General features: G+C 50.1%; 1 protein-coding gene across 1 annotated transcript; it reads right to left on the bottom strand.

Annotated features, from left to right (window-relative positions):
- Positions 1-1,200: 1,200 nt before the first annotated feature.
- LOC143840542 (disintegrin and metalloproteinase domain-containing protein 9-like) lies at positions 1,201-19,648 on the bottom strand. The gene is made up of 13 exons (XM_077344154.1): positions 19,510-19,648; positions 15,186-15,268; positions 14,349-14,378; positions 13,877-13,938; positions 13,181-13,259; positions 12,584-12,660; positions 10,533-10,740; positions 8,359-8,427; positions 7,337-7,408; positions 6,251-6,423; positions 4,989-5,073; positions 2,906-3,063; positions 1,201-1,420 (listed from the first exon to the last, which is right to left on the bottom strand). The coding sequence occupies exons 1-13, from the start codon at positions 19,520-19,522 to the stop codon at positions 1,201-1,203; spliced, it is 1,329 nt and encodes a 442-aa protein (XP_077200269.1). The 5' UTR covers positions 19,523-19,648.
- Positions 19,649-26,063: the final 6,415 nt, after the last annotated feature.

Genomic DNA, 26,063 nt, shown 5'->3' with positions numbered 1-26,063 from the left:
ATGCTGGAGGCTGATCCTGCACTGAGCAGGGAGTGGGACTAGATGCCCTCTATGGCCCCTTCCCATTCTAGGATTCCATGAGTCTAGTTCAGCAGTGGAATGGGCTGCTTCAGGAGGTGGGGAGCTCCCCCTCACTGGCCGTCTTCAAGCAGCGGCTGGACAGATCCTTCTCCTGGATGCTGGAGGCTGATCCTGCAATGAGCAGGGGGTGGGACTAGATGGCCTCCATGGCCCTTCCCACTCTAGGATTCTAGGAGTCTAGTTCAGCCGTGGAAGGGGCTGCCTGAGGAGGTGGGGAGCTCCCCCTCACTGGCCGTCTTGAAGCAGGGGCTGAACAGATCCTTCTCCTGGGTGTTTGAGGCTGATCCTGCACTGAGCAGGGGGTGGGACTAGATGGCCTGCATGGCCCCTTCCCACTCTGGGATTCTAGGAGTCTAGTTCAGCAGTGGAATGGGCTGCTTCAGGAGGTGGGGAGCTCCCCCTCACTGGCCGTCTTCAAGCAGCGGCTGGACAGATCCTTCTCCTGGATGCTGGAGGCTGATCCTGCAATGAGCAGGGGGTGGGACTAGATGGCCTCCATGGCCCTTCCCACTCTAGGATTCTAGGAGTCTAGTTCAGCCGTGGAAGGGGCTGCCTGAGGAGGTGGGGAGCTCCCCCTCACTGGCCGTCTTGAAGCAGGGGCTGAACAGATCCTTCTCCTGGGTGTTTGAGGCTGATCCTGCACTGAGCAGGGGGTGGGACTAGATGGCCTGCATGGCCCCTTCCCACTCTGGGATTCCATGAGTCTAGTTCAGCAGTGGAATGGGCTGCTTCAGGAGGTGGGGAGCTCCCCCTCACTGGCCGTCTTCAAGCAGCGGCTGGACAGATCCTTCTCCTGGATGCTGGAGGCTGATCCTGCAATGAGCAGGGGGTGGGACTAGATGGCCTCCATGGCCCTTCCCACTCTAGGATTCTAGGAGTCTAGTTCAGCCGTGGAAGGGGCTGCCTGAGGAGGTGGGGAGCTCCCCCTCACTGGCCGTCTTGAAGCAGGGGCTGAACAGATCCTTCTCCTGGGTGTTTGAGGCTGATCCTGCACTGAGCAGGGGGTGGGACTAGATGGCCTGCATGGCCCCTTCCCACTCTGGGATTCTAGGAGTCTAGTTCAGCAGTGGACTAGCTGGCCTGCATGGCTCCTTCCCCTTCTAGGATACTTTGGTTCTTTTATTCTATTGCTGGACACACAATGACCGTTTCTCCCCCAGCATCTTCTCTAACCTGCACGAGTCCACAGTCGCACTCTTCGTCTCCTTCCACGATGCTGTTCCCGCACTCGTTCTTCGCAGCCAGTTCCTTGGGGACGTTCTCTAGGCAGCCTTTTCCCGGCTTTTGCAACAGCTCAGCATAGGCCTTTTGGCTGCAGTTGCTCAGCCGGTGACACTCCCTGCAACGTAATAATTTTATTTTGAAAACCATTATTTGCTTCATTTATGCCCGGCTTTTCTGTCTCATCGGGATGCTGAGTTTGTGTTGTTCTTTTTCTCCTCTATTTTATCTCTGTGGGCCAAGAAAGAGCGATGGGTCTAAGGTTGCCCAGCGAGCTTCCAGGGTGTAAGGGAAGTGTTGTTGGTTTTAAAGGCATTTTTGGCTTGGCAGTTTGGAAACCACTTTGAGAAAAGGATGGAGGATTGCCAGGTCCCCTCCAGCCATGGGCTCAGGCTGCTAGTAGGGATGGCAGCCTCCAGGTGAAGCCTCTGGATCCCCCAGAATTACAACTCCTCTCTGGATTACAGAGATCACTTCCCGTAGTGGAAAGGGATGCTTGGGAGGATGGACTTCAGAGCATTGTTCCCCCACAGGGACCTCTGTCCTCTCCAGGCTCCACCTGCAAACCTCCAGGCCTTTCCCAACCTGGAGCTGCCAACTGCACCCCCCTTCCATTGCCCGCCAGTGGCCAGAGAGCACCTGATAATCCAAGTTGCCAGCTCCAGTTCGGGAGACCCCTGGAGGCTTGCAGGTGCAGTCTGGAGAGGACAGGGCTCTCAGTGGGATACACTGTCCCCTGCAGGGCTTGATGCTCTGCGGGCACTGATGTTGATGATTCCCGGCCTGAGAGAGGCACGCCTAGCCTCGACCAGGGCCAGGGCCTTTTTGGTCCTCATCCCGACCTGGTGGAATGAGCTCCCTGAAGAGCTGCGGGCCCTGCAAGAGCTTTCCACATTCCGCAGGGCCTGAAAAACGGAGCTCTTCCGCAAGGTCTTTGGTTGAGGCCGGGGCAGTGAGGAAGATCACTGGAAGATTATGCCCTCCCTCCCAGGGTTGGTGTTAGCACCTGGGTGTTGCCAGCTAGATCCCTCTTCTCCCCAAGAGAGGATATCAGTCTTAGGGAATTTAAAACAATAACAGGTATCACTTAGGACGGTTAAAGCCCTGCTGTCACGGGGCTGTTTCCTCTCACATATGTGGCTTAAATTACTTTTGAGCTTCTCCTAAGTGATGCATTATAATTGAGACATTCAACTCAGATATTTGTTTGGCAATCACTGACGAATATACAGAAAGCAGGACAAGAAAACTGGGACCCCATTTTCGTTGCCGATAGATTGTAAATCAAGAAAAATGTCCAATACATTCGGAAAAAGATCTTTATATATTTCTTTCAATTTGATTTTGATTTTTGATTCATCCTTGAGGAAGCAGCAGGAGCAGCAGCAGAGGAAGAAGAAGATTCTTCTTCGTCTCCAGTATTTCACTGGGTTTTTTTAATTGTGTTTTTTTAAATCTGTAATCCACCATGAGCCAGCTCGGCTGGGAGCGGCGGGCTATAAATCAAATTATAACAACAACAAGAACAATATTGAAGCAGCAGCAGCGGAATAAGCAGAAGAAGAGGCGGCAGCAGCGGAAGATAAGATGAAGTGCTACTTACACCACGCCCGAGTACATGATGCATCGTCCCGGCTTTGAGGTGCAGCTGCAGTCACAGCCTGCCGGTTCACTTCCTGGACCATCATCGTGGAGGAAGCCCAGGGAGTGGCCCAGCTCATGTGCAGCAGAGACCCCGCTGAGGGTGGCGGAGGGCCAAGTCTGTGCCCAGGAAGAAAGCCCAGAAAGGGGTTACCCTCAGAACACAGTGACGCACCACTCCTTGGAATACATGCTGTGCACCAATTGGGTTTTGTTCATTTGATTTTCACATTAAATTAAATATCTAATATTTAATATAAGGGGGGGGGGGTCAACATAGATCCTGGAGGGAGGCAGAGCTGAAATTCTTGCTCAGCAGTCTGGCAGAAGATGTTCTGCCCGGTTACAAGATGGGTGGGAGAAGCGGCAGACTAGATAGAATCCAGGGATTCTGGTGCCCTCTTAGCAGCTAAGGCCACCGTAGCAAAAATCGGTTCACCGGGATGAAGGTAAAGGACACGGATGCTGATACCTGCGCAGAAGTAGAGCTAGGCTTGTTAGCAGAGCAGGATCACCACCCCTGGGCCTGCTCAGAGCTCATTTTCATGCACAGAGGACGTATAGAGTTGCATGTTCTGGGCGTATAAGGAAAGAGAGCTTGAGCCCATCCCAGGGTCTGCCCTTTGGGAAGGGACAGAGAGGAGATATAGTTACAGAATATAAAAGAGGAATTTAAATTGTGGCATTTTGGTAGCTCCCTGTTCTCATAAACAAGAAGAGTTGGCTCTTATATAGTGATTTTCCCTAGCCAAAGGATGCTCAAAGTGGCTTCCAATCGCCTTCCCTTTCCTCTCCCCACAACAGACACCCTGTGGGGTGGGTGAGGCTGAGGGAGCCCTGATATCACTGCTTGGTCAGAACAGTTTTATCAGTGCTGTGACTAGCCCAAGATCACCCAGCTGGCTGCATGTGGGGGAGTGCAGAATCGAACCCGGCATGCCAGATTAGAAGTCCTCACTCCTAACCACTACACCAGTTATTTGGAAATAAATATAATTCTGTTTACAAGAATACCTTGCCCTTTCAGGCTAAGAAAGAGGGCGTCACTTTGCCCCAACCCTCTGACTCCCACTTCTCCCCCGTATGTTCAGCTCGACTACCCTCTCTTGCTTTCCTGATCCTCCCCTGGTCCTGCACTGAGCAGGGGACTGGAATAGATGGGCTTTATGGCCCCCTCCAACTCTAGGATTCCACAGTTCTTTTTGTCCCCTCCACCCTCTTCAGTGGCTTTAACAACCCTCAATGCCTTCTCAGTGCAGTTTAAGTCTGCAAAGGGGGAGAGCGCCAAGCAACTTAAAGGATAAAATAGATTTTATCAAAAAGAAAAACAATTTTGTAAAGGAAGAGAGGAGAGAGAGAGTCCCAGCAGTCTGATTAACTGTTGAACGAAGTTTGAGTCCAGTGGCATCTTTAAGACCAATAAAGTTAAGGGTGTTGCTGGACACAAACTTTGTTCTACTGCTTCAGACCAACATGGCTACCCAACCTGAAGGTGTCTAACTGCTGTTCTGGAGAGATGTGTGCCTCCACGGAAGGCCATGTGCAGAGAGGCAGAGGACAAAGGGAATACACGAGACAGAAACCAAATGAGAAGAGTACTTTCCTTGCCACAAATGACCAGCTTGCCTGGTATCCTGTGAGCGGGAGTGAGTGGGAGACCGCTATCTCTCCAGGAGAGACTCCGAGAGAGATGTGTGTCTCCACGGAAGGCCATGTGTGGAGAGGGAGAGGATCAAGTGGGAAAGGTTTGGTGTCAGAGGGAAGCCCCCAGGTGAAGACGAAGAGAGGCATCACATTCAAGGAGGCAGTGGCTACACACCCTCAGCATGATGTAGCACCCCAATGCACAGGCATGCTGAGTTGGTCACTCCAGCAATTTTGTTGTTGTTGTTGTTATGTGCGAAGTCGTGTCCGACCCATCGCGACCCCATGGACAATGATCCTCCAGGCCTTCCGGCAGATGCCGTTGCTGGCATAATATTAGCCTACAAGTAAATGTAAATTAAGAACTGGGGTGGCCCCACCAGGCGCCTGGAAGCACTTACTTTGACGACAGAGACAGAGACATGATTGTAAAGGCAAAGGCGTTCCCCCCAGGACATTCCAGAGGAGCCTTCCTCGCCCATGAGCCTACGACACAGGAAAAGGAATTATTGCCGGCACGATCCGCAGTTAAGGAAACAACAAGTGGGAAATATTGGCTGCTGGATCCCGTTGGGCCTTGATAGTGCCATGCTGCACGGGTGGGCCATGCATTGATGTATTTCGCTTCACTTAAAACATTTTAACCACAGTGAACAGGGCAACGAACAGCTGAGCTAAGAGCACCCTATCTGGCTCCGGAGTGTCAGAGTGCCCTGTTCCCAATAAGCCAAACTTCTGTTTAAGAAAGTTTCTTTAATCAGGGAAGAAGACCTCCGCTCACATCCATTGGCTGAACTGGGGACTGCAGGCTGGAGTCAGAGATATGAAGCAGTGCATCCCAGTTCCCCCCTCCCCTTGGGAAGGCATTTCAAAGGCAGACGGAACACAGCAGCTGCCTACTACAAAGGGAAACCAAAAAGCTAGATGGAGGGGGCAGGGGGAGGGAAAAGAGGCAAGCGAAGGGAAACTAGAGGCTATAAACCAAAAAATTCAGAATAACCTTGAGGGGCCAGAAGCATGTAGCTGGCCAGCATCACAGGGCAGGCAACGGATGAACCCGGGGGGAGATCCTGACACAGAGAACCTAGCCCCTGTGACCCACGCGATGGTCACCTCCAGACCGGATTATTGTCACTCGCTCTCTGTGGGCCTGCCCTTGGCTCTAATCCAGAAATCCCAACTGGCCCAAAAGGCGTGGGTCCTCACAAGGACATCACGGAGGGCCCATGGAAGGCCAGCAGCTGCCCTGGCTGCCAGGAGAGAGCCGGGTTTGGTTCAAGGTTAACCTTCAAGCCCATTTGCTGTCTGGGACCTGCATATCCGAGGGACCGTCTGTATACATCCCCCGTCAGCTGTGGCCAACTGACTTGTGGTTCTGAGCCCCAGAGAAGTGTGACAGTCCCAGGGAATGGCGGAAAGAGCTCCCAGTGAACAGGAGAGCCCTCACGGAACGAGTGCAGTTCCGCAGCGCATGCAAGGTGGAGCTCTTCTGCCAGGCGTGTGGTTGATGCGCAGCTCCATGTGGGCCTCCCCCACTGGGACACCATTCCCCCCACCCCATAGGAATCATCAGGAAACTGGCTTGGAATAATTCCCAACTGGAAGCCACAAGGAAAACAGAGGCTGCACCCTCTCAGTGGGGAAAGAAGAGGGAGATTCTTACGTGAATATAGCGGCGTGGTCAAAATGGACGTGGCGCTGAAGCTCAAAAGTGGCGTAATTATAAAACCGTTCCAACGTCTTGCTCAGCCGCTTCTGGCTCACGGCTGGAAAATCCCGTTCTGTCCACATCTCCATGCCCGTCAGGATGATTCGAAGACCCAGCTCTTCGTAGATCTGGAAACACGCCACGAGAAGCCCTCAGCTGGTGGAGACCACCCAGGGGCCTGAGATGGCAGGATCTCCTGAGCCTAGAGCAGCTCAACTGCTTTACACATAAATGCTCATGCGCAATAGCCACAACACAGAGGACAGAATCCGACCCCCCCCCAAAAAAGATAATTTCCCCCCGATAATTTCCCCCCTCAACTCTACTAGTTCCTAGATAGTCCAGCTCACAGGAAGTACTCCGGGATTTCATTCATTCATTCATTCATTCATTCATTCATTCATTCATTCATTCATTCATTCATTCATTCATTCAAATCAGAGTCCAGCAGCACCTTTAAAACCAACAAAGATTTATTCCAGGCGTGAGCTTTTGAGTGCAAGCACTCTTCATCAGACTATGCACTTGAAAGCTCACGCCTTGAATAAATCTTTAATGGTATTAAAGATGCCACTGGACTCTGATTTTATTGTGCTACTTCAGACCAACACGGCAACCCATTTGAATCCATTCATTCATTCATTCATTCATTCATTCATTCATTCATTCATTCATTCATTCATTCATTCATTCACCCTCTCACTCACTCTCTCAAAAAATTCAATATTAAATACATACTCTGTATTAATTGATTGCCATGAATTAAAATTCCACGTGAGAATGCATGTTAATTGTTGCTATGATTACTCCCCTTTCAAGCAAAGGAAGAGTTTAGTGACAACTCAAAGGTGGGAGGCACAAATTGCTGTGAGGAATTCCAGCTCCTCCTCAGAGTGCCAAGATCAGTTCCCCTGGGGAAAAGGGACAGTTTTGGATCAGGCATCAGGGCTAGGACTCCTGCCCTCAGGTGGGCTAGACTGCGATTGGGGAAACTTCCACAACACCCCCACGAGGTGGGCTTGTCTCCAGAAATATACTCACATTATGAAGCACTGAGATAATCTGAAGCATCAGGAGGATCACGCGAGTTTCATTGCGGTTCCCCCACTGGTACTAAAATGAGGAAGGGATGCAGCTTAACGTAAATGCCGGAAAATGCACTAGATATTTTCAAAGTACAGGAATCCTCCCCCTTCCTATCAATTTTTCTTGCCTCAAGAAGATGAGTTGGGTTTTATACCCCACTTTTGACTGCCCGAAGGAGTCTCAAAGTGGCTTCCAATCACCTTCCCTTCTTCCCCTACAACAGACACCCTGTGAGAGAGGTAGGGCAGAGAGAGCTTTCAGAGAACTGGTCTGTCCTAACAGGACTTTGACCAGCCCCAGCTCACCCAGCTGGCTGCAGAAGAAGAAGAAGAGTTGGTTCTTATATGCCGCTTTTCTTGACCTGAGGGAGTCTCAAAGCAGCTTCCAGGCGCCTTCCCTTTCCTCTCCCCACAACAGACACCCTGTGAGGGAAGGGAGGCTGAGAGAGCCCTGAGATTACTGAAGAAGAAGAAGAGTTGGTTTAGATGCCGCTTTTCTCTCCCCAAAGGAGTCTCAGAGCGGCTTCCAATCGCCTTCCCTTTCCTCTCCCCACAACAGACACCCTGTGAGGGAGGTGAGGCTGAGACGGCCCTGAGATTACTGAAGAAGAAGAGTTGGTTTAGATGCCGCTTTTCTCACCCCGAAGGAGTCTCAGAGTGGCTTACAGTCACCTTCCCTTCCTCTCCCCGCAACAGACACCCTGTGAGGGAGGGGAGGCTGAGAGAGCCCTGAGATTACTGAAGAAGAAGAAGAAGAAGAGTTGGTTCTTATATGCCGCTTTTTTCTACCCGAGGTTGGGGCCCCTGCCTTCCAGCAAGGGTTCCCAACTGGGTTTTCCTGCACGGACGGGCATCCAGTTGCAACCGGTCCCGGTCACAGGATTGCCAACATGTGCAGCTGCAGCCCAGTAATAAAAATCTACCTCCAGCCATTTCACACACCCGTGTAATGGTTTAAAATGGATCGCCAACATTTACCACAGAACTGTCGCAGACAACGTAGTACTCCAAGTATCTTGTGTCGGCATCTGCAGGATTGTTCATCGGCTGGAACAGAAAAAGCATTTATTATTATTATTATTATTTAAATTTTAGACCGCCCTTCTCCCAATAGGTCTCAGGGCGGTTTACAACATAAATAGTTAAAACACAATAAAATCCCCATAAAAACCCCAATTCAAAGTTACATATAACATATAGCGGCGGTGGTCACAATTCTGATCTTAGTTCAGCCTGGTGGAGAGAATAATGCTCAGAAGAGGGTGGCACCAATACAATACATCTAACCATGATCTCGGTGCTAGAGATCTCAATATTATGTAGTTAGTTATGTAGGTAGGCTGTCAGTCATTTATTCATTGTGTTTGGTTCGCATCACATAAAACATTCCATAAAATTTCCATATATCACGACATTCCCTACAATGAAATCATACCCCTTACAAAGGCCCTATAACAACACTTAAAACATCAATACAGTTGGCATTTAAACAATTATTATTTATTTACTGGGAAAATATCCCGTTGCATCCAGGAATTAGAATCATAGAATCATAGAGCTGGAAGGGGCCATACAGGCCATCTAGTCCAACCCCCTGCTCAACGCAGGATTAGCCCTAAGCATCCTAAAGCATCCAAGAAAAGTGTGTATCCAACCTTTGCTTGAAGACTTCCAGTGAGGGGGAGCTCACCACCTCCTTAGGCAGCCTATTCCACTGCTGAACTACTCTGACTGTGAAAAACGTTTTCCTGATATCTAGCCTATATCGTTGTACTTGAAGTTTAAACCCATTACTGCGTGTCCTCTCCTCTGCAGCCAGCAGAAACAGCATCCTGCCCTCCTCCAAGTGACAACCTTTCAAATACTTAAAGAGGGCTATCATGTCCCCTCTCAACCTCCTTTTCTCCAGGCTGAACAGTCCCAAGTCCCTCAACCTATCTTCATAGGGCTTGGTCCCTTGGCCCCAGATCATCTTCGTCGCTCTCCTCTGTACCCTTTCAATGTTATCGACGTCCTTCTTGAAGTGAGGCCTCCAGAACTGCACACAGTACTCCAGGTGTGGTCTGACCAGTGCCGTATACAATGGGATTCAGTGGTGCTAGTGGAGTGCCCTGATGGCGGAGTCGTGGCTGGCAGCTAGGGCTAGGCGGGAGGGCTGGCGCGTGGCGTGCTGGTGGCTGGGGCAGCCGGGTGTCGAGGTGCACGGCAGGCAAGCTTGTAGCCCTGGTGGAGGGGGGGGGCTGACATCTCCAGAGATAGTTGGGCAACCGCTGGCGCGTACAGCAGGCCAGTGGTCAAGGCAGGACAGTGGAGGAGTGGCATCCTCGGTGGCCAGGCAGCGTCTGGCTGTGAGGCTGGCTGCGTGGCTCGCAGCCAGCTTCTGGAGGTGGGCCTTCCAGGGGCCAGCCCAATCCGGTTGCACCCAGCTTTGCTTGGCCAGGCCAGATTGGCCCGAGCGGCCAGAAGCACAGCCCAGATACCGAATGTGTCCCGGACAGTGCTCCACCCATATGGGCCTTTCCGAAATCCTCGGGAGAACAATGGTAACGATTTGTTGAATTTCTATACCGACCTCCCATGAGGCTCAGGGCAGTTTACATAAAACGTCAAGAATATACATCAGAATCTGGTGACAGTAATATAACAGGGGCAGATTATAACAAAGGACTGCAGCACATTCACATATCATCCTGAGCCAGCTTGCCGGGAGGGCAAGAGAGACACCGAAATGGAAATAACAGCAACAATAAGTAGAATTGCCAAATGTCTTGTTCTGTATCTAGATGGCCTGGATGGCCCCTTGCCACTCTTCTACATGGGACTAAAGGGCATCAATGTGAGAGATAGGCTGCCTAAGGAGGTGGGGAGCTCCCCCTCACTGGCAGTCTTCAAGCAAAGGTTGGATACACACTTTTCTTGGATGCTTTAGGATGCTTAGGGCTGATCCTGCGTTGAGCAGGGGGTTGGACTAGATGGCCTGGATGGCCCCTTCCAACTCTATGGTTCTATGATTCTATGATTCTATGAGATTCGTCACTGGAAGGCATAGAGCAATACATCTTATGGATGGAGAACGGTGTTAGAGAAATCTGGCACCTGCACAAAGAGTACGCCATCCTGTGACGCCTCAACTGCAGCAAACAAAGACTTACCTTCTCAGTCGAGGAGGAAGGGGCCTCATCAGGGGCCTCAGCCTTTCCTCTTCTCCGGTCCTCCCTTTCCGACTCATCCTGGTCTTCGAGGATCCCTCTGCACGGCTCCTGCTCCTTGGGAGCGGCGAGGAAGAGGAGGTGCTGAAAGGAAGCGGATTTCTCTACAGGCTGGATTTCATACATTAATCTTCCCATCCGGATGTGTCCCCTGGAAAATCGGAAAGGTCACTTAGTGGGGGGAACAAAGGAAGCCGTGCAGATAAATACTGGACAGAATCAGCCAAAGCACGTTTTAAGTTTCAACCTCAAAAACTTACTGTTCAGCACTTGCCACGTCAACCCAAAGCTTCTTTGCTCTGAGTTGCATGCAGGGGGTCATCTGCCGGGCTTGTGGTTGGGCTCCGTGGATCAAGTACCATTGACTCCCCCCCCCCCCAAAAAAAAGAAAAGCTACCTCGCGATGGAACTTTGGTTCCACGAAAGCAGAGCGACGTAATAGTTCCCTGCTGCTCGTGACGTTGCTTGTGTTAAAACAATTTTAATGGACTCTTTGGCATTGCTTTAGGATGCTTTGGGCTGATCCTGCGTTGAGCAGGGGGTTGGACTAGATGGCCTGTGTGGCCCCTCCCACTCTAGGATTCTATGATTCTATGATTGTAACCCACCTATGTCTCCATCTTCTCCAGGCTCCCTCCCCAAACCTCCAAGAGTTCCCCAACCTGGAACTGGCAGTCCTACCCCCGACCCCCTCCCTCGCCAGTGGCTGGGGGGACCTGGCGACCCTAGCTGAGGACCAATACCATCGCAGGGCAGAAGAGGCACGGCTAAACCTCTGCAGGGTTCCACTGAGCCACATCTCCACAAAAGAACAATGCTGGGAGCTCTGGAACCTCTGCGAGGGAAGGGTCCAGAGTGGGGCCGCTGGGGTGGGGCTCCTAATGCCCTGTCACTGCTGAGCTACAGTGTTGAGTTCTGCAAGGGGGGGGGTTGTGTGTGCAAGAGATGCACCCACCAGGGCCAGCAGCACTAAGTCATAGGATGGCTTTCCCCCTGGCTGGACGTCAAGTGCACCTTCCTTTTGGGAGGGGCGATGCAGAAAGCACCTCAAGGCAGACAGGTATGTCCCTGTGGATCAGGGGAGATGGACACCACAGAATGTGTCCTTCTCCACTGCCCCTTTGACCAAGAGCCTTGCTCCCAGCTTACTCTTCCTTCTCTTAGGAGGCACCCTGGGAGATCAGACCCAGATGGAAATCCACCCGTATCACCACTGACCGCTCAGTTCTGCATGGCGTTTTTTAAAATTCACCAGTTCTTGGTGACAAGTTTATTTAAACATTGTAGCATCTTAATGTTCTTTTATTCATTGTTAAGATGCATTCCCTTTTGAACATGTACTTCCTACAGACTTTTATCTTATGGAACTAATCTATATTATACTAGTAGTAAAGCCCATTTTTACAAAAAGGCCCAGGGGGAGGTCATGCAGGCCTCTCAGCTTCCCCAGCATCCAAAATGCTGGGGAGATCTGTGCAGAGCATGCCCAGCTGCTGTCCCCCCCCCCCTTGCTGGCAGGTGGGTGGGGAGAGTGGTGGGGCTGGTGCAGAGTGTGTCTGCTTGGCTCTGCCTTGTCGGCGGTCAAGAGGATTGGCCCTCAATGGAGGAGAGTGCTCACCCTATTGGGGGAATGCTCTCAGTGAGGGCCAGTCAGAATTGTACATTGTCGGAAGGACGGTAAGCCTTTTATGAATAAAGATTATGACAGATTGGGATTTGGTAAAATTCATGCTGGTCTACGACTGTAACAATAAAGATTGATTAAATATTTATTGAACAGTTAAACTTAGCTAGCTCTGTCCGGGGTGTGACTTCTGAAACGACACAGCAATTTGTGAGTGTGCATGACAACAGAGGGATTGGCCGAGGGTGTGTGTGTGTTTTGCTTCGTGGGTCACCATGAACTATGCAGTAGAAAGGCTGAACGGACGCAAACATTCTGCTACTTTTGGATTTTCTTCCCCCCAAAATCGAGACAAGCGCGAAGCCATTACCAGAGACCCGTGCAGGTTGAAAGGACAACGTCGGAATCAGGGACGTCTTCCACGTAGCCACTGTAATAGCAATCGGCCTGCAAGGTTTGAAAACACAATGGCCGTGGTGAGGGGCATGTATTCTTCAAGGGGCCAGAGAAGCAGCCTCCTCTGACAAAATCAACCAGGGCTGTGCTAAGGGTGAAGCTTGCTTGGACACGGACGGACATTAACCCCGTCCTGAGAGAGGCCTTTGATCTACCAAAGATCCATCTAATTGGATGGGCCGCTGCTCCCCAGGGTCTCAGGCAGGTGTCTTTCCCATCCCCTTCTGCCAGATCCTTTTCACTGGCGATAGGGATGCCAGCCTCCAGGTGGGACCTGGGGATCCCCCGGAATTACAGCTCAGCTCTGGACTATATAAATCAGTTCCCCAGGAGGAAAGGGCTGCTTTGGAGGGGGGAATCTGGGGCATGCTAATTCCACCGGGGTCCCTGCCCTCCCCAAACTCTGCTTCCCAGATCGCTGGGCGTTTCCCAACCTGGAGCTAGCGACTCTACCCCTGACGACACATTTTCTGATATTTTCATTGGCAGAAGGCACATGGCTCTCATGTACCTGAATATCTGGATGGTCCACCAGGCGCTCTCCTTTCAAATTAAAAGTATAAAACGGCATCTTGGCAATTATAAAGGATCTGTGGATAAAAAGAAGAAGAAAAGTTGGTTTTTATACCCCGAAGGAGTCTCAAATTGGCTTCCAAGCACCTTTCCTTCCTCTCCCCGCAACAGTCACCCTGTGAGGGAGGTGGGTCAGAGGAAGCTCTGAGAGAACTGCTGGGTTGACTACATTCCCACAAATATAAACTGAGCGTCTTCCTCATTGCAAACAGAGATTTCTAAAACTCTCTCACTTAGGCCAAATAGCTAAGTGACAAGCAATTAAAAAAAATAAATAAGGATGTCTAAGTTCAGAAGCTTTTATTCACTTAGAATTAACACCTTTCAGAGATACCGAATTCCTTAGTTAGCCAGGAAGGCCCTCAGTGCTAGAGGGCAATGAAGAACAATTCAGGGGGGCCATGAGAACAGCCCTTTGGGGGTGAGAATGTGGCATGGTGGATCACGTGAGGGGCATCTGGACCCTCACCACTGGGGTTGTGGTACATTGGAAGGTTGGTAGCTGCTGTTTTTTAAAACCCCAAATTGTATTTTTAAAGCTCTCTTAATTTTTTATGAAAGGACCACAAAGTAAACAGCCTGCTCTCTAAACACCCCCTTTTACTACATCAAAACCAGAAAAACAAACACGTACTTTCTTCGAAGATGAACAATCCTATGAATTCTTTCAATCCTGATTAGATAAGAGATTTCTTCCTAGACAAATATTATTATTATTATTATTATTATTATTATTATTATTATTATTATTATTATTACCCACCACTCTCGGGCACACCAGCTCGTGCAAGATTACATACAATATTCAATACAATAGTATAACACCCAATTAACTCCTCCCCATTAAAACCCCATAAAATTACAACATTTCAAAACCGTATGGTTGAAACAATAACTATCCATCTTGAGAACCCCCACTAACAGCCGGGGCATCTAGGGGAGGGGTGTGACTGGTGTACAATAGATGTACTGGTGTGGGAGCGTATCACCCAGGGGGGAAGCCCCATCTGATCTTCTACCGGCACTGGCCTCAACCGTAGACCATTTTGCAGGCCCAGTGGAAAGCTGAGAGCTCTCCCAGAAAGAAGAAAAGTATCATATCTTACCCACTGAGGACTCATTCCTTGTTCTTTCATCTTAAAAAAAAAAACACACACACACACATCTATGTGTCTGTGTCATACCTGGAGGTGTCCCACCATTACAAAAGACCTTCAAGATAGGGATGCCACCCTCCAGGTAGGATGTGGGAATTCCCAGTTTTCCAGCTTATCTCCAGGTGACAGAAACCAGTTCCCCTGGAGAAAATGGCTGCCTGGGAGGGGGGACTCCATAGCATTAGACTCCCTTGAGGCCCCTTCCCTGCCCCAAATTCTACCCATTCCTGGTGCCACCCCCATGGCATCCAGGTATTTCCCAACCCAGAGCTGGCAACCCCTTCAGTGTCATTTTAGATTGCATTTCCACCAAGCTCCCAGGAGGTCTCTCTATGCTTCCTTTTCTGTGTTTAATCTTCAAAGAAGTGAGAAAGAGAGGTTAGATTGGGAGATGGTATTTGAATTCTGCATTTATTACTCAAAGAGAACACTCTGTATGGCCAGTCTAGGAAAAACCCATTTGGTTCTTATTGGGAGGTGTGGTTTTAAGGACTGAAGGAACAAGAGTTCCTATCCAGCCAGGATAATAACCACAACAGCAACAACAACAACAACAATAATAATATTTTTATAGCCTGCCCTTCCTGGGCCCATTCTGCACAAGTTGGATAATGCATTTTCAATGCACTTCTAGATTATCTGATTCTGCACAGGAAAATCCAGCTGCAAAAGCACATTGAAAGTGCATTATCCTGTGTGTGCGGAATAGGCCCTGGATGGCTCAGGGCAGTTAAAAATGGCCATGTATATGCAATGAAGTTACATTGCCACAAAGCACAACGTTACCTCCGTGTTTAAGCCGGGCCTTCTGAGGAGCATTTGCGGAATGATTACTTCAGAATAGAGGTCTTGTGACGGTTCCAGGAAACCTAGAAAGAGCGGGATTTGGTTTTTTTAAGTGAAGTATGACAGGAAAGTTATTTCCTTTACAATCCAGCCTTCTTACGGAGAACCAAGGGGGCGGCCAGTCAGGCACCTTGGAGGCCAACAAAGTTTTATTCAAGGAATAACCTTTCGTGTGCAAGCTCACTTCTTCAGGTAGAATGAAAGAAAATTTCCTCTGGACCAATAAAGGTTTCTTCTAGGTATAAACCCTTGTTTTGGTATCTGAAGAAGTGAGCATACCCACGAAAACATCTATTTTGAATAAAACTTTGTTCTGCAGTTTTCAGACCAAATGTCTACCTGCTTCTCTCACTGAGAGCCAAGGAGGGCTGTACAATTACACACACATACACACACACACACACACACCATACTTCAGACAGCAAGGAACTCCAATAAGCTCTGCGGTGTGACTGGGATTAAGGAATTGGAAGATGGCAGAAACCACAGCAGCAACAAGAATTCAAAGCTGAAGGGGATGCGTATTCTTATATATGCATAACCAAGCGGACCCTGGCTGGGGTAGCCACACCCTGTTTCCGCCTCAGCTACTTATTTAGTCAGCGAGGAGACACACGAAACATCAGCTCTTCCAATTCTTTCCATTTCAGCAAAGGCATTTCTAGCCACCCAAATTCATATGCAAATTTCCCGCCTCATTCTTTCTCCCATCTTTTCCTTCCCACCTTATACCACCTGTGGGCTTCTCTGTGCCCAGGATCTACCTGTCCTGCTGGCCCTTTGATCCCAAGAGCAGAAGTCCTGGAGCATCCTAAAGACTAGCAAAATTGGTAGAACAAGGTTAAAGGTAAAGGTAAAGGTATCCCCTGTGCAAGCACCGAGTCATGTCTGACCCTTGGGGTGACGCCCTCCAGCGTTTTCATGGCAGACTCAATACGGGGTGGTTTGCCAGTGCCTTCCCCAGTCATTACCGTTTACCACCCAGCAAGCTGGGTACTCATTTTACCGACCTCGGAAGGATGGAAGGCTGAGTCAACCTTGAGCTGGCTGCTGGGATCGAACTCCCAGCCTCATGGGCAAAGAAAACAAGGTTAGGGTTACCTTTAAGGCCAACCAAGTTTTATTCCAGGTATTGTGTGGACACACTCCTCTTCAGACACAAAAAAACCCTTACACCTGGAATTAAGCCTTGTTGATCTTCAAGGTGCCTCTGTACTCAAACTTTGTCCTACTGTTTCAGTCCAGCATGGCGACCCTTCTCAATGGGACAACATCTGTGGCAGGGCATTTTTGTGACCCTGCTCTTGTCATTCAGCATCCAAAATCACCCCACTTTTGAAGGTGTAAGGACAGGTGGACTCCCGTCCTAGCTGCATCTGAAGAAGTGAGCAGTTGACTCCTCTCCCTGTCACTAATTTTTTTTAGTCGTGAAGGTGCTCCTGGACTTTTGGTCTTTTCTCCTGCTGCAGACAGACAAACCTGGCGACCCACCTTGATCCATCTTTGATTCTAAGTGTTTCTGCTGGCAAACCAAATGCTACCCGGTTATATGTTACACTCTTCACAAAGAACTTCTCAAAATCCTTTCCAGCTCTGAATACTATGCTTGCCAACCTCCAGGTGAAGCCTCGAAATCTCCCAGAATTCCAGCTGATCTCCAGGTGACATAGACCAATTCTTCTGGAGAATAATGGCTGCCTGGGGGGGGGTCTTTATGGCAAACACAGAGATCCCTCCATTTCCCAGACCCCACAGGCTCCAGCCCCCAAATTTCCAAGAATTTCCCAACCTGGAGTTGATAACCTTACTGAACATGAGGTCAGCCAACAGCAGCCCCTTCTGTGTCTCAGTGCCTGCCCCTTCCTCTGGCCTTTGGCATCTTTACAGCTTGAGCAGGTTTCCAACTCCAGCCTGGAAAATTCCTGGAGGATTTGGGGGGGGGGGGCGCGGCCATGGAGGAAATAACATGACCATGGGGTTCATCCTCTGAACAGAGCTTATCCTCTGAATGAGCTATTTTCTTTATGGAATTGTTCTGGATGGTAGAGGTCCATTGTAATAGTGGGGGCTCTCCAGGCCCCACCTGGAAGCTGGCAACCCCATTGTTTGAGGCCCCGCCACGCTACCCACCCGGGCTGAGGAGGAGCAGGAGCAGCAGGGCCCCCAGCAGCAGCGCCCCAGAGCCGGCCATGCCCCCCACCCCCCCGGCCAGGCCTCGGTCCCCTCAGAGCCCCAACTGCCGGCCCCACTGGGGGCCCAACACTAGCCCCGCCCCCTCGCCACTCCCACTGGGGGATTCCGAATTCCAACTGTCCAAAGCTAGCCAATGGCAAGGGGAGTTGGGCTGAAGCCCCACCCCCTCTCTACTCCCATTGGGTGCTTTGAGAATTCCATGCGCTCCACAAGCCCTTCGGGGCTTCCGTTGGGAGTTTCAAAAGCTGCCAATGGCAAGCCGAATCAGGCTCAAGTCCCACCCACTCGACGCTTCAGACATTCCAAGGGTGCCGCTGCCACTCAGTCACAAGCCCCGCCCCCTCAAAGCTGCGATTGGGCAGTTCAAAATTCCAGTTGCCTAACACCACCAATGGTAAGCTGAAAGCCCACCCCCTCAGAGCTCCCATTGGGTGCTTGAAGATTCCAGCCGTCAACACAGAACCAGGCCTGGCCCCTCATTGCTCCTGAGGCTCAGCTTCCGCTTTTCTTCAGGCACTTCCGCCATGTCTGCTGAGCCTTCGGGGAGGGCAGTATATAAATCTAAATAAATAAATAAATAAAATAAAAGCAAAGAGTCCTGCGTACCTCAAGGACGGTCTCCTTAACTATGCCTCAAAAGGGCAACCCGCTGCATTAATTCCAACAGAGTCTTCTCGGCCGTGGCCCCAACCCTCTTTGGGTGCCCTTAGAATTGGACCCCCGGGTCCAATCTTTTTGCAACTTGGGGGTTCTTTTGAGGAGAGGCTCCTGCAGCCATGCTGTAAGTTTGGTGACTCTACATCAAACCCCTCACCACCCCCCTCCCAAAGAGCCGGGAAAAAGACAAAAAGGGGGATTTTCTTTGCTGGCAGGGGCTCATGGGAATTGTAGTCCACGAACATCTGGAGGGCCACAGGTTGACTACCCCTGATTTAAAGCTTAAAACGGCCGCTTGTTTGACTCACAGCTGGCAATTTGAACAGGGTTGATCCAGCCATTTAAAGTTATAGCAATTCACATTGGATTCGGGCAATTTGTACTTTTGGCAGGTGCTGATCAAACTGCACATCCCTGGGCTGCCTCTTGACATGCCTGTTCATTCCCAGGGCTGTAGTTCCACCTAGTGGCCACGTGAGAGACTGGCACAACACACAGCGTGCCAGCTTAGCCTTCTCTGTCAAGCATCTCAACACTACTACTTGCAAGAAGAAGAGCTGACTTCTTTACTGCACAGAGGAGTCTCAAAGTGGCTTACAATCGGCTCCCCTCCCCTTTCCCCTCCAACAGACACCATGTGAGGTAGGTAGAGCTGAGAGAGCTCTGAGAGAACTGCCCTGTGAGAACAGCTCTAATATAACCATGACTGGCCCAAGATTGCCCAGCTGGCTGCATGTGGAGGAGGAGTGAGGAATCCAATCCACGTCTCCCAATTAGAGTCCGCTGCCCTTAACCACTCAACCACGCTGACTCTTAGCAACTGACTCACAGGGCTGTGTTTTGTGCATTGACTGTACATTAGTGTGCTTCAGAGATGGAACCAGCCCATTTCCATCTTGCCCACCTTCTATTCCAGCTGGCTACCAACTCCAGGAGAGTGGCAAAAAGGACTCTCTGGGCAACCACCACCAGGTCATAGTACAGGGTCATCAGCTGTGACAATCAGGACTCCCAGCTGCCCCTTTCATTCCTGAGGTCTCACCTCAGTGTCTCCCACTGTCCCAGCGCATGAGTGCTGTGAGGACAACGTACTGCAGGGTACGCCCCTCCAGAGAAGTAGCCCCTTGCCAATGTCCCACCCCAATCCTGGGTCTTCCCTTTGCACTGAGCTAGCAATTCTGAGACGGGGGGAGCTCACTGTGGTCAGAGAGCCCTGGCCAGCTTCAAATTAATAAGTAATTTTTTAAAAGACCAAAGTTCAAAAGCAGATCTTTAGCACAGTGTCAAGCTAAACAGACAGAAGAGATTGGATGAAACATAATCCTTCTGCCCCTCTGCTAAAATATACCCTATGACGATGCTGAATACATTGTAGGTGTCTATGCTTAAGGAGTTCAGGATGTTATCAACTCACCTGTTAGCCACATGGTCCAAGATGGCTACTCACCTCTTCTCCCAAGAGCAAGCTCCTAATTCTATGTGAAAAAAGAGCCTAACCTGTATTTAGCTGCAGATATACCCCCCTGGCCCCTCCCACAAGAAGCTCCTTCATCTTAGGGCATTTTGGGGAGAAACCTTCTCCCTCCCCCCTTGCTCCAGGTGCCTGTTTCCTGGCTAGGCCAATTAACCTCTGGAAGGTGATCCGTCGATTACCTGCCCCTCCCTTCTCTCCAAGCACAGAGGGGGGAAATCTGTGTCCTTCTGAAATAGCAAGCAGGGGGTGGGCATTTCATCACCTGCTGGTGCACCCCTCCCTTCCCAGTGATGACAACTCCCTGCCTGTGTGCTCCAGAATGGTGGCAGAAGCAGCCTCAGATAAGGTGGCGTGTAAATATTTTTAAATAAATACATTCTGGCAGCCTCCACGGCAAGCAGGGGGGCTCAGAGGGGCTTCTCAGACTGCCTTGCTTTGCTTCTGAATCCCTCCTGGCCATGCCTTTATCAGAAGTTTAATCTGCAGTAATTCATCGGGAGATAAGCTTTATTTGTGATGCAATGAAAGACAGGTCTTTTCTACAAAGTCAAGCAGGTCCCTGGGTACTCAGTGATTCACAGAGTTCATGGACCAGTCACGAGGGACTGGTCTGTACCGTTGTGTGTGACTTGCTGCTAGTTGGATTCTAGTTGTAATTCTGGATCATTTGTGTCATGTTGACACTTAGTGCTTTGTTTCAGCTCTGGTTTTTGGACTTCTGGTGAGTTCTGCTACCCAAATATGATTGCCTTGTTCACCGAATGTCCCGTCCTGTTCAGAGTACTCAATGCATAATCCACTGTGAGACTCCATAAAAAAAGGCATACCAGAAATAGCAAGAAGAAGAAAGAAGAAAGAAGAAGAAAGTTGGTTCTTAGATGCTGCTTTTCTCTGCCCGAAGGAGGCTCAAAGCGGCTTACAGTCGCCTTCCCTTTCCTCTCCCCACAACAGACACCCTGTGAGGTGGGTGAGGCTGAGAGAGCCCTGAGATTCCTGCTCAGTCAGAACAGTTTTATCAGTGCTGTGGAGAGCCCAAGGTCACCCAGCTGGCTGTCAAGATCCTGCCTATTTCCATGATCTTGTCATGAAGGGCTCCCTTGACCTGTTTGTAGGATCCTGCCATATAATATTTGATCAGTTTTATGATTTTTGACCTTTTCTACGTTTTCTATTGACTTGTTTTTAATGGTGCCGTGGTTTCCCACAGCTGTTTCTGTTATCTTGCTTGCCCGTGTTTTATTGTTTTGACCTTAGCTGGACTAATCTACGCTCTTAGGGATGTCTGGAGGGTTGTGCTGTGCTTTAGACGGGAAACTGGGCCTGTGCAAACTGATAGCCTGGCATGTTCATTAATGTGCCAAGATTCAAATTGACAGGAGGGCTTGCAAGGGAAACATTGGGGGAAAAGTCTGTTTGTAGTTTTGCTCTTTAGTTCTAGCAAAGAAAACCCTTGTTCCAATTTCTCCAATAAAGAAATTGCTTGTTTGCAACAGATCTAGAATCACAGAATCCTAGAGTTGGAAGGGGCCTCCTGGGTCATCTAGTCCAACCCCCTGCACCATGCAGGACACTCACAACCCACTGTCACCTGCCACCCCCTTGAACCTTCACAGAATCAATTATCGGGAACTCAACAGAGGTTCAACACAGACACATGCTGGCAAGACTATAGTGTAAAGGTAAAGGTCAAGGTCTCCCCTCCTATGCAAGCACCGAGTCATGTCTGACCCTTGGGGTGACGCCCTCCAGCGTTTTCATGGCAGACTCAATACGGGGTGGTTTGCCAGTGCCTTCCCCAGTCATTACCGTTTACCCCCCAGCAAGCTGGGTCCTCATTTTACCGACCTCGGAAGGATGGAAGGCTGAGTCAACCTTGAGCCGGCTGCTGGGATCGAACTCCCAGCCTCATGGGCAAAGCTTTCAGACGGCTGCCTTACCACTCTGCGCCACAAGAGGCTCTTTAGTGTAGTTACACTTTATAGTGTAGTGTAGACTATAGTGTAGTTACACTTTAAAACTAATAGGAATGGTGTTTGTTTTCTTCCACATATTTTTCTTCTGTTTATGAACCCACTGTATCCAGCTGGTCCTCCACCTTCACACAAAAAAACCCCCAAAAGACGGCCGAAGTCTGCATACGAAATTTATTAGGAAAAGAGAATCCTTGCTTTGCTCCTTCACAGCTATTCAGGGTTGAAAAAGGAGGGGCTAAAACCCCAGACCAGAGCGATCCACTACCATAATAAGAAAAGACAAGAAAAGTCAGAAAAAGATTGTTCACACGCACACTAAGAATATATTCCTACTGACCGGACTCTCTCACGTGGTATCTACATGTGCGTGTGTCTGTCGGTCGGCCGCACACATACACACACACACAGGAGAGAGAAAGAGAGGGACACGCACATACACGCCCACGTTAAAACCAGGAAGGACACGGCTACTGCAGAGGGCTGGCTGCAGCCCTGTCCTTCTCCTCGGTTGGCCTGGGACAGCTACACAGCAGGATTTGACCGGTAGCACAGACACCTTTGAGGAGGGGAGAGACGTTTCCTCCTTCCGCTGAAGTGTGATGTTTGCGTGATTCCTGCCAGCCCTTTGCTTTGTTTTCGGAGCGAGAGAGGCCCGATGCCCATAAAAGACCCGTCTTCCAAAATACAGAAATTGGCAGTGATGGAAGGGGATGACCTCCGCTGAGGCCGACCCAGGCCTAGAAACGAAAATGTACAGAGGCGGTTTGTACTGGCTGGAAGGAGCCAAAGCAAACCCAAAGCAAAATGCCCACCAGGTCACAAATATGAAAACCTCCTGGGTACAACATGAAACTAGGCCACCCAGTATGAATTCCCTTAGCCATGTCAGCAAGAGATCCGCAGTTCCCCCATGACGGAGAAAGGACACGTTTCAACAAAAGCCGCAAGGTGGGTCTCAGGAAGCAAAAACCTTCATTGTTCCTCACTAGAACTTGCTGAGAAAGAACCGGGTGAAATCGGAGCGGAAGATTCAAGCTGTAAGAAGCGCCTTGGATGAAGCCAAACACCCCCATCCCCCAAAATGCAAACATTTGTGCTGGTTTTGTGCTCCGGTAGGGACAGAGCAGGGCCTATTCTGCACATGTTGGATGATGCACTCTCAATATACTTTAGAAGTAGATTCTCCTGTTCTGCAGAGGAAAATCCAGCTGCCAAAGCACACTGAAAGTGCATTATCCTGTGTGTGCGGAATGGGCCCTGGATACTAAAACCACCCAGGATGAAGAGCTACTGCGGTGAGGGGTGGGAGGGGCCGCTAGACCCAGATTGGGGTGCTGGGGGCAGGGCTTGCTCATTGGTCCCCAGCCAGCCTTCACCAGCTGTCTCCCTCATGGGGTGGGGTCCCATTTGATTCAATGACCATCCATGACGGGTGCTGGGGGCGGGGCTTGCTCATTGGTCCCCAGCCAGCCTTCACCAGCTGTCTCCCTCATGGGGTGGGGTCCCATTTGATTCGAGGACCATCCATGACTTCATAGCAGCCTTTTTCAAACTTTCACTGTGGAGGAACCCCTGAAATATTTTTCAGGCTTTGCAGAACCCCCAGGGCGTGGAAGTAAGATGTGGGAGATAGCCAGTCAATCGATTGATCGATCAATTGATCATTTCCTGGTTTTCCCTTGTGGAGGAAGAGGCCAGGCCTGCAGAGCAGCTGGGGAAGGGGGCTCCAGGGTCGTCTAGGGAGGTCAGTGGCCCTTCGGACTCCTGGGAAATGCCACGGGACCCCTGGGGATCTCCCGAGTAGCCTCAGGGGTCCCCAGAATCCTGGTTGGGAATCCCTGCTTCATCGCTCTCTCTCTCATGGATGCGGTCATGGGGGTCTCCACAGCAGATAGGGTTCCACCACAGCTGGCGTCCGTGATCAGGAAATGTCCTGTGTTAAGTACGGCTTTGGAACGACCTGACTGCCTGGCCGGTTCCAAACTGAGGACTGAGAAGAGGAGGGACATTCAAAAGTGCGGCAGCTAGATCAAATCCAGCGTGTTGGTCTGAAGCAGCAGAACAAAGCCTGATCCCAGGGGCACCTTGAAGACCAGCAGATTCTTATGAAAGGTATCTGAAGAAGTGTGCAGGCATACAGAAGCTTAACTTGGGGGGGTAAGGGGGGAGGATCGGAGCCCTTTTGGAGAACGGGGTGCTAAAAAACAAATAATAATAATAAAAAGATGAATTAAGGTGCCACAGGACTAAAAGATAACCGACTGTAAGCTTTTAAGAGGCACAGGTCTCTTCATCAGATCCCAGGTTTCACTCACAAAATGTTTTGTTGGTCCCTAGGGTGCTTCTGGATTCGAATCTAGCTGTTCTTTTGCAGACCAACGTGGCTACTCTCCCAAAATGATATTCAATGAGAATATCATTGAATTTTGGCAGAACTCAAGTCCAAACAGATGCTGTAAAAACTGCCCCCCAACCACAAGTACACTTGGGTACCCATACACCCCAAATAATTCGTGGTCTTATGCTTCTCTGTTTCCATGTCTTGATGATTTCGCTTTATATTAATTGATATTAATGTATTTGCTGATTTGGTCACTCTTGAGCAGGGGTGGCCAAACTGTGTCTCTCCAGATGGCCACGGACTACAATTCCCATGAGCCCCTTCATGGCCATCTGGAGAGACACAGCTTGGCCACCCCTGCTCCAGCCCATTTCTCAGCCTGCCTCATTGGGAAGGCCGGTCTTCATAGAATCATAGATTTGGAAGGGGCCATAGAGGCCATCTAGTCCAACCCCCTGCTCAATGCAGGATCAGCCCTAAGCATCCTAAAGCATCCAAGAACAGTGTGTATCCAACCTTTGCTTGAAGACGGCCAGTGAGGGGGAGCTCCCCAACTCCTTAGGCAGCCTATTCCACTGCTGAACTAGAATCATAGAATCATAGAGTTGGAAGGGGCCATAGAGGCCATCTAGTCCAACCCCCTGCTCAACGCAGGATCAGCCCTAAGCATCCTAAAGCATCCAAGAAAAGTGTGCATCCAACCTTTGTTTGAAGACTGCCAGTGAGGGGGAGCTCCCCACCTCCTTAGGCAGCCTATTCCACTGCTGAACTAGAATCATAGAATCATAGAGTTGGAAGGGGCCATAGAGGCCATCTAGTCCAACCCCCTGCTCAACGCAGGATCAGCCCTAAGCCTCCTAAAGCACACTTTCCACACTTTCCTTCTCCATTCCCATTTGGAGTTTGCAATTCCTTCCTGAAGCCCATCTTGAGATGCTGGCCAGATTGTCCCTAGCAAGCAGGGCCATCTCTGAAAACATTACATTTTGGGGCCATCCTCCAGGAGCACCAATAAAGGTGGTCCAGGATCTATGGCACATCACCCCAATAAAACAGAATATTGTAGAGGATGCTCTGCCAGGGCCTTCGCATGGTGACTCCTTTCTATTGACTTGACAGAGGCATTCTCGTTTTCCTTGTGTGTTGCTTGGTGTGTGTGTTTTCTGCATGTGGGGGAGTGCAGAATCGAACCTGGATCTGTCCAGCCGTTGATTGAAGACGGCCAGTGAGGGGGAGCCCCTCACCTCCCCAGGCAGCCCATCCCACTGATGAACTACCTGGACTGAAATGTTTCCCCCTGATATCTAGCCGATCTTGTTCTACCTGTAGTTTAATGCCATTCCTGCAGGTCCTCTCCTCTGCTGCCAACAAGAACTGTTCCCCACCCTCCTCCAAGGGACAACCTTTCAAACTTTTTCAAGTTCTCTTGGAGAGTCCAAGCCAGCCCCTCCCCCACTGAATTACCCCCAAATGATAAAGACTGTGGTGAAAGGCACCAGGTACGATAGCCGTTCCAAGAGGACACGTGGTGAGGCTTAAAGTAGATGAAGCAAAACGCAATGTGTGTGTGTGTGTGTTTGGGGGGTGTCCTAAAGAGGCACTTTGGGCTACTGGACATGAAATTAATCTCTTCTAGATAGATGACGCTTTCAGGCAACAAAAAAGGATCTCTCTGGGATCTCTGAGATCCCCTTGGGCCTTGCTTTACCTGTGAGCAGGAGAGGTGAGCAGCTCTGCTTTTTGTTCGCTCCGAACCCTCTAGGAAAACAGCGGCACATGAAGCAAATACCGTGTGCAGAATTCACGGTGGCAGGTGATACCGTGCCAGCGCTAACCCCCTCTGCTTTCAAATGGCCAGGCTTATGAGGATGAAAGAAAGTACTGGAATTAAGGATTCTGAGTATACTCCCCCCCCCCCCAAGTACACATATATTTTGAAAAATCCCTGGAATCCAGCATGTAGGGAGAACAAGGTCTTTATGGTTGGTGCCCGCCCCTCCTGAGAAGACCAGACCTTTCCTGCCAACTCCTGGCCTGTGAGGACATGTGCTGTAAGCCAGGGGTAGTCAACCTGTGGTCCTCCAGAGGTCCATGGACTACAATTCCCATGAGCCCCTGCCAGCGTTCGCTGGCAGGGGCTCATGGGAATTGTAGTCCATGGACCTCTGGAGGACCACAGG

Source organism: Paroedura picta, chromosome 6, assembly GCF_049243985.1.
Source record: "Paroedura picta isolate Pp20150507F chromosome 6, Ppicta_v3.0, whole genome shotgun sequence".
NCBI lineage: Eukaryota > Metazoa > Chordata > Lepidosauria > Squamata > Gekkonidae > Paroedura > Paroedura picta.
This window is presented reverse-complemented; position numbering and strand designations above follow the sequence as displayed.

Coding starts and splice junctions, on each gene's coding strand:
- LOC143840542 (XM_077344154.1), bottom strand. Junction 8,428..10,532: donor CTTCCTCCTCGACTGAGAAG/GTAAGTCTTTGT, acceptor TTTCTGTTCCAG/CCGATGAACAATCCTGCAGA. Junction 7,409..8,358: donor TTGTCTGCGACAGTTCTGTG/GTAAATGTTGGC, acceptor TCCTCATTTTAG/TACCAGTGGGGGAACCGCAA.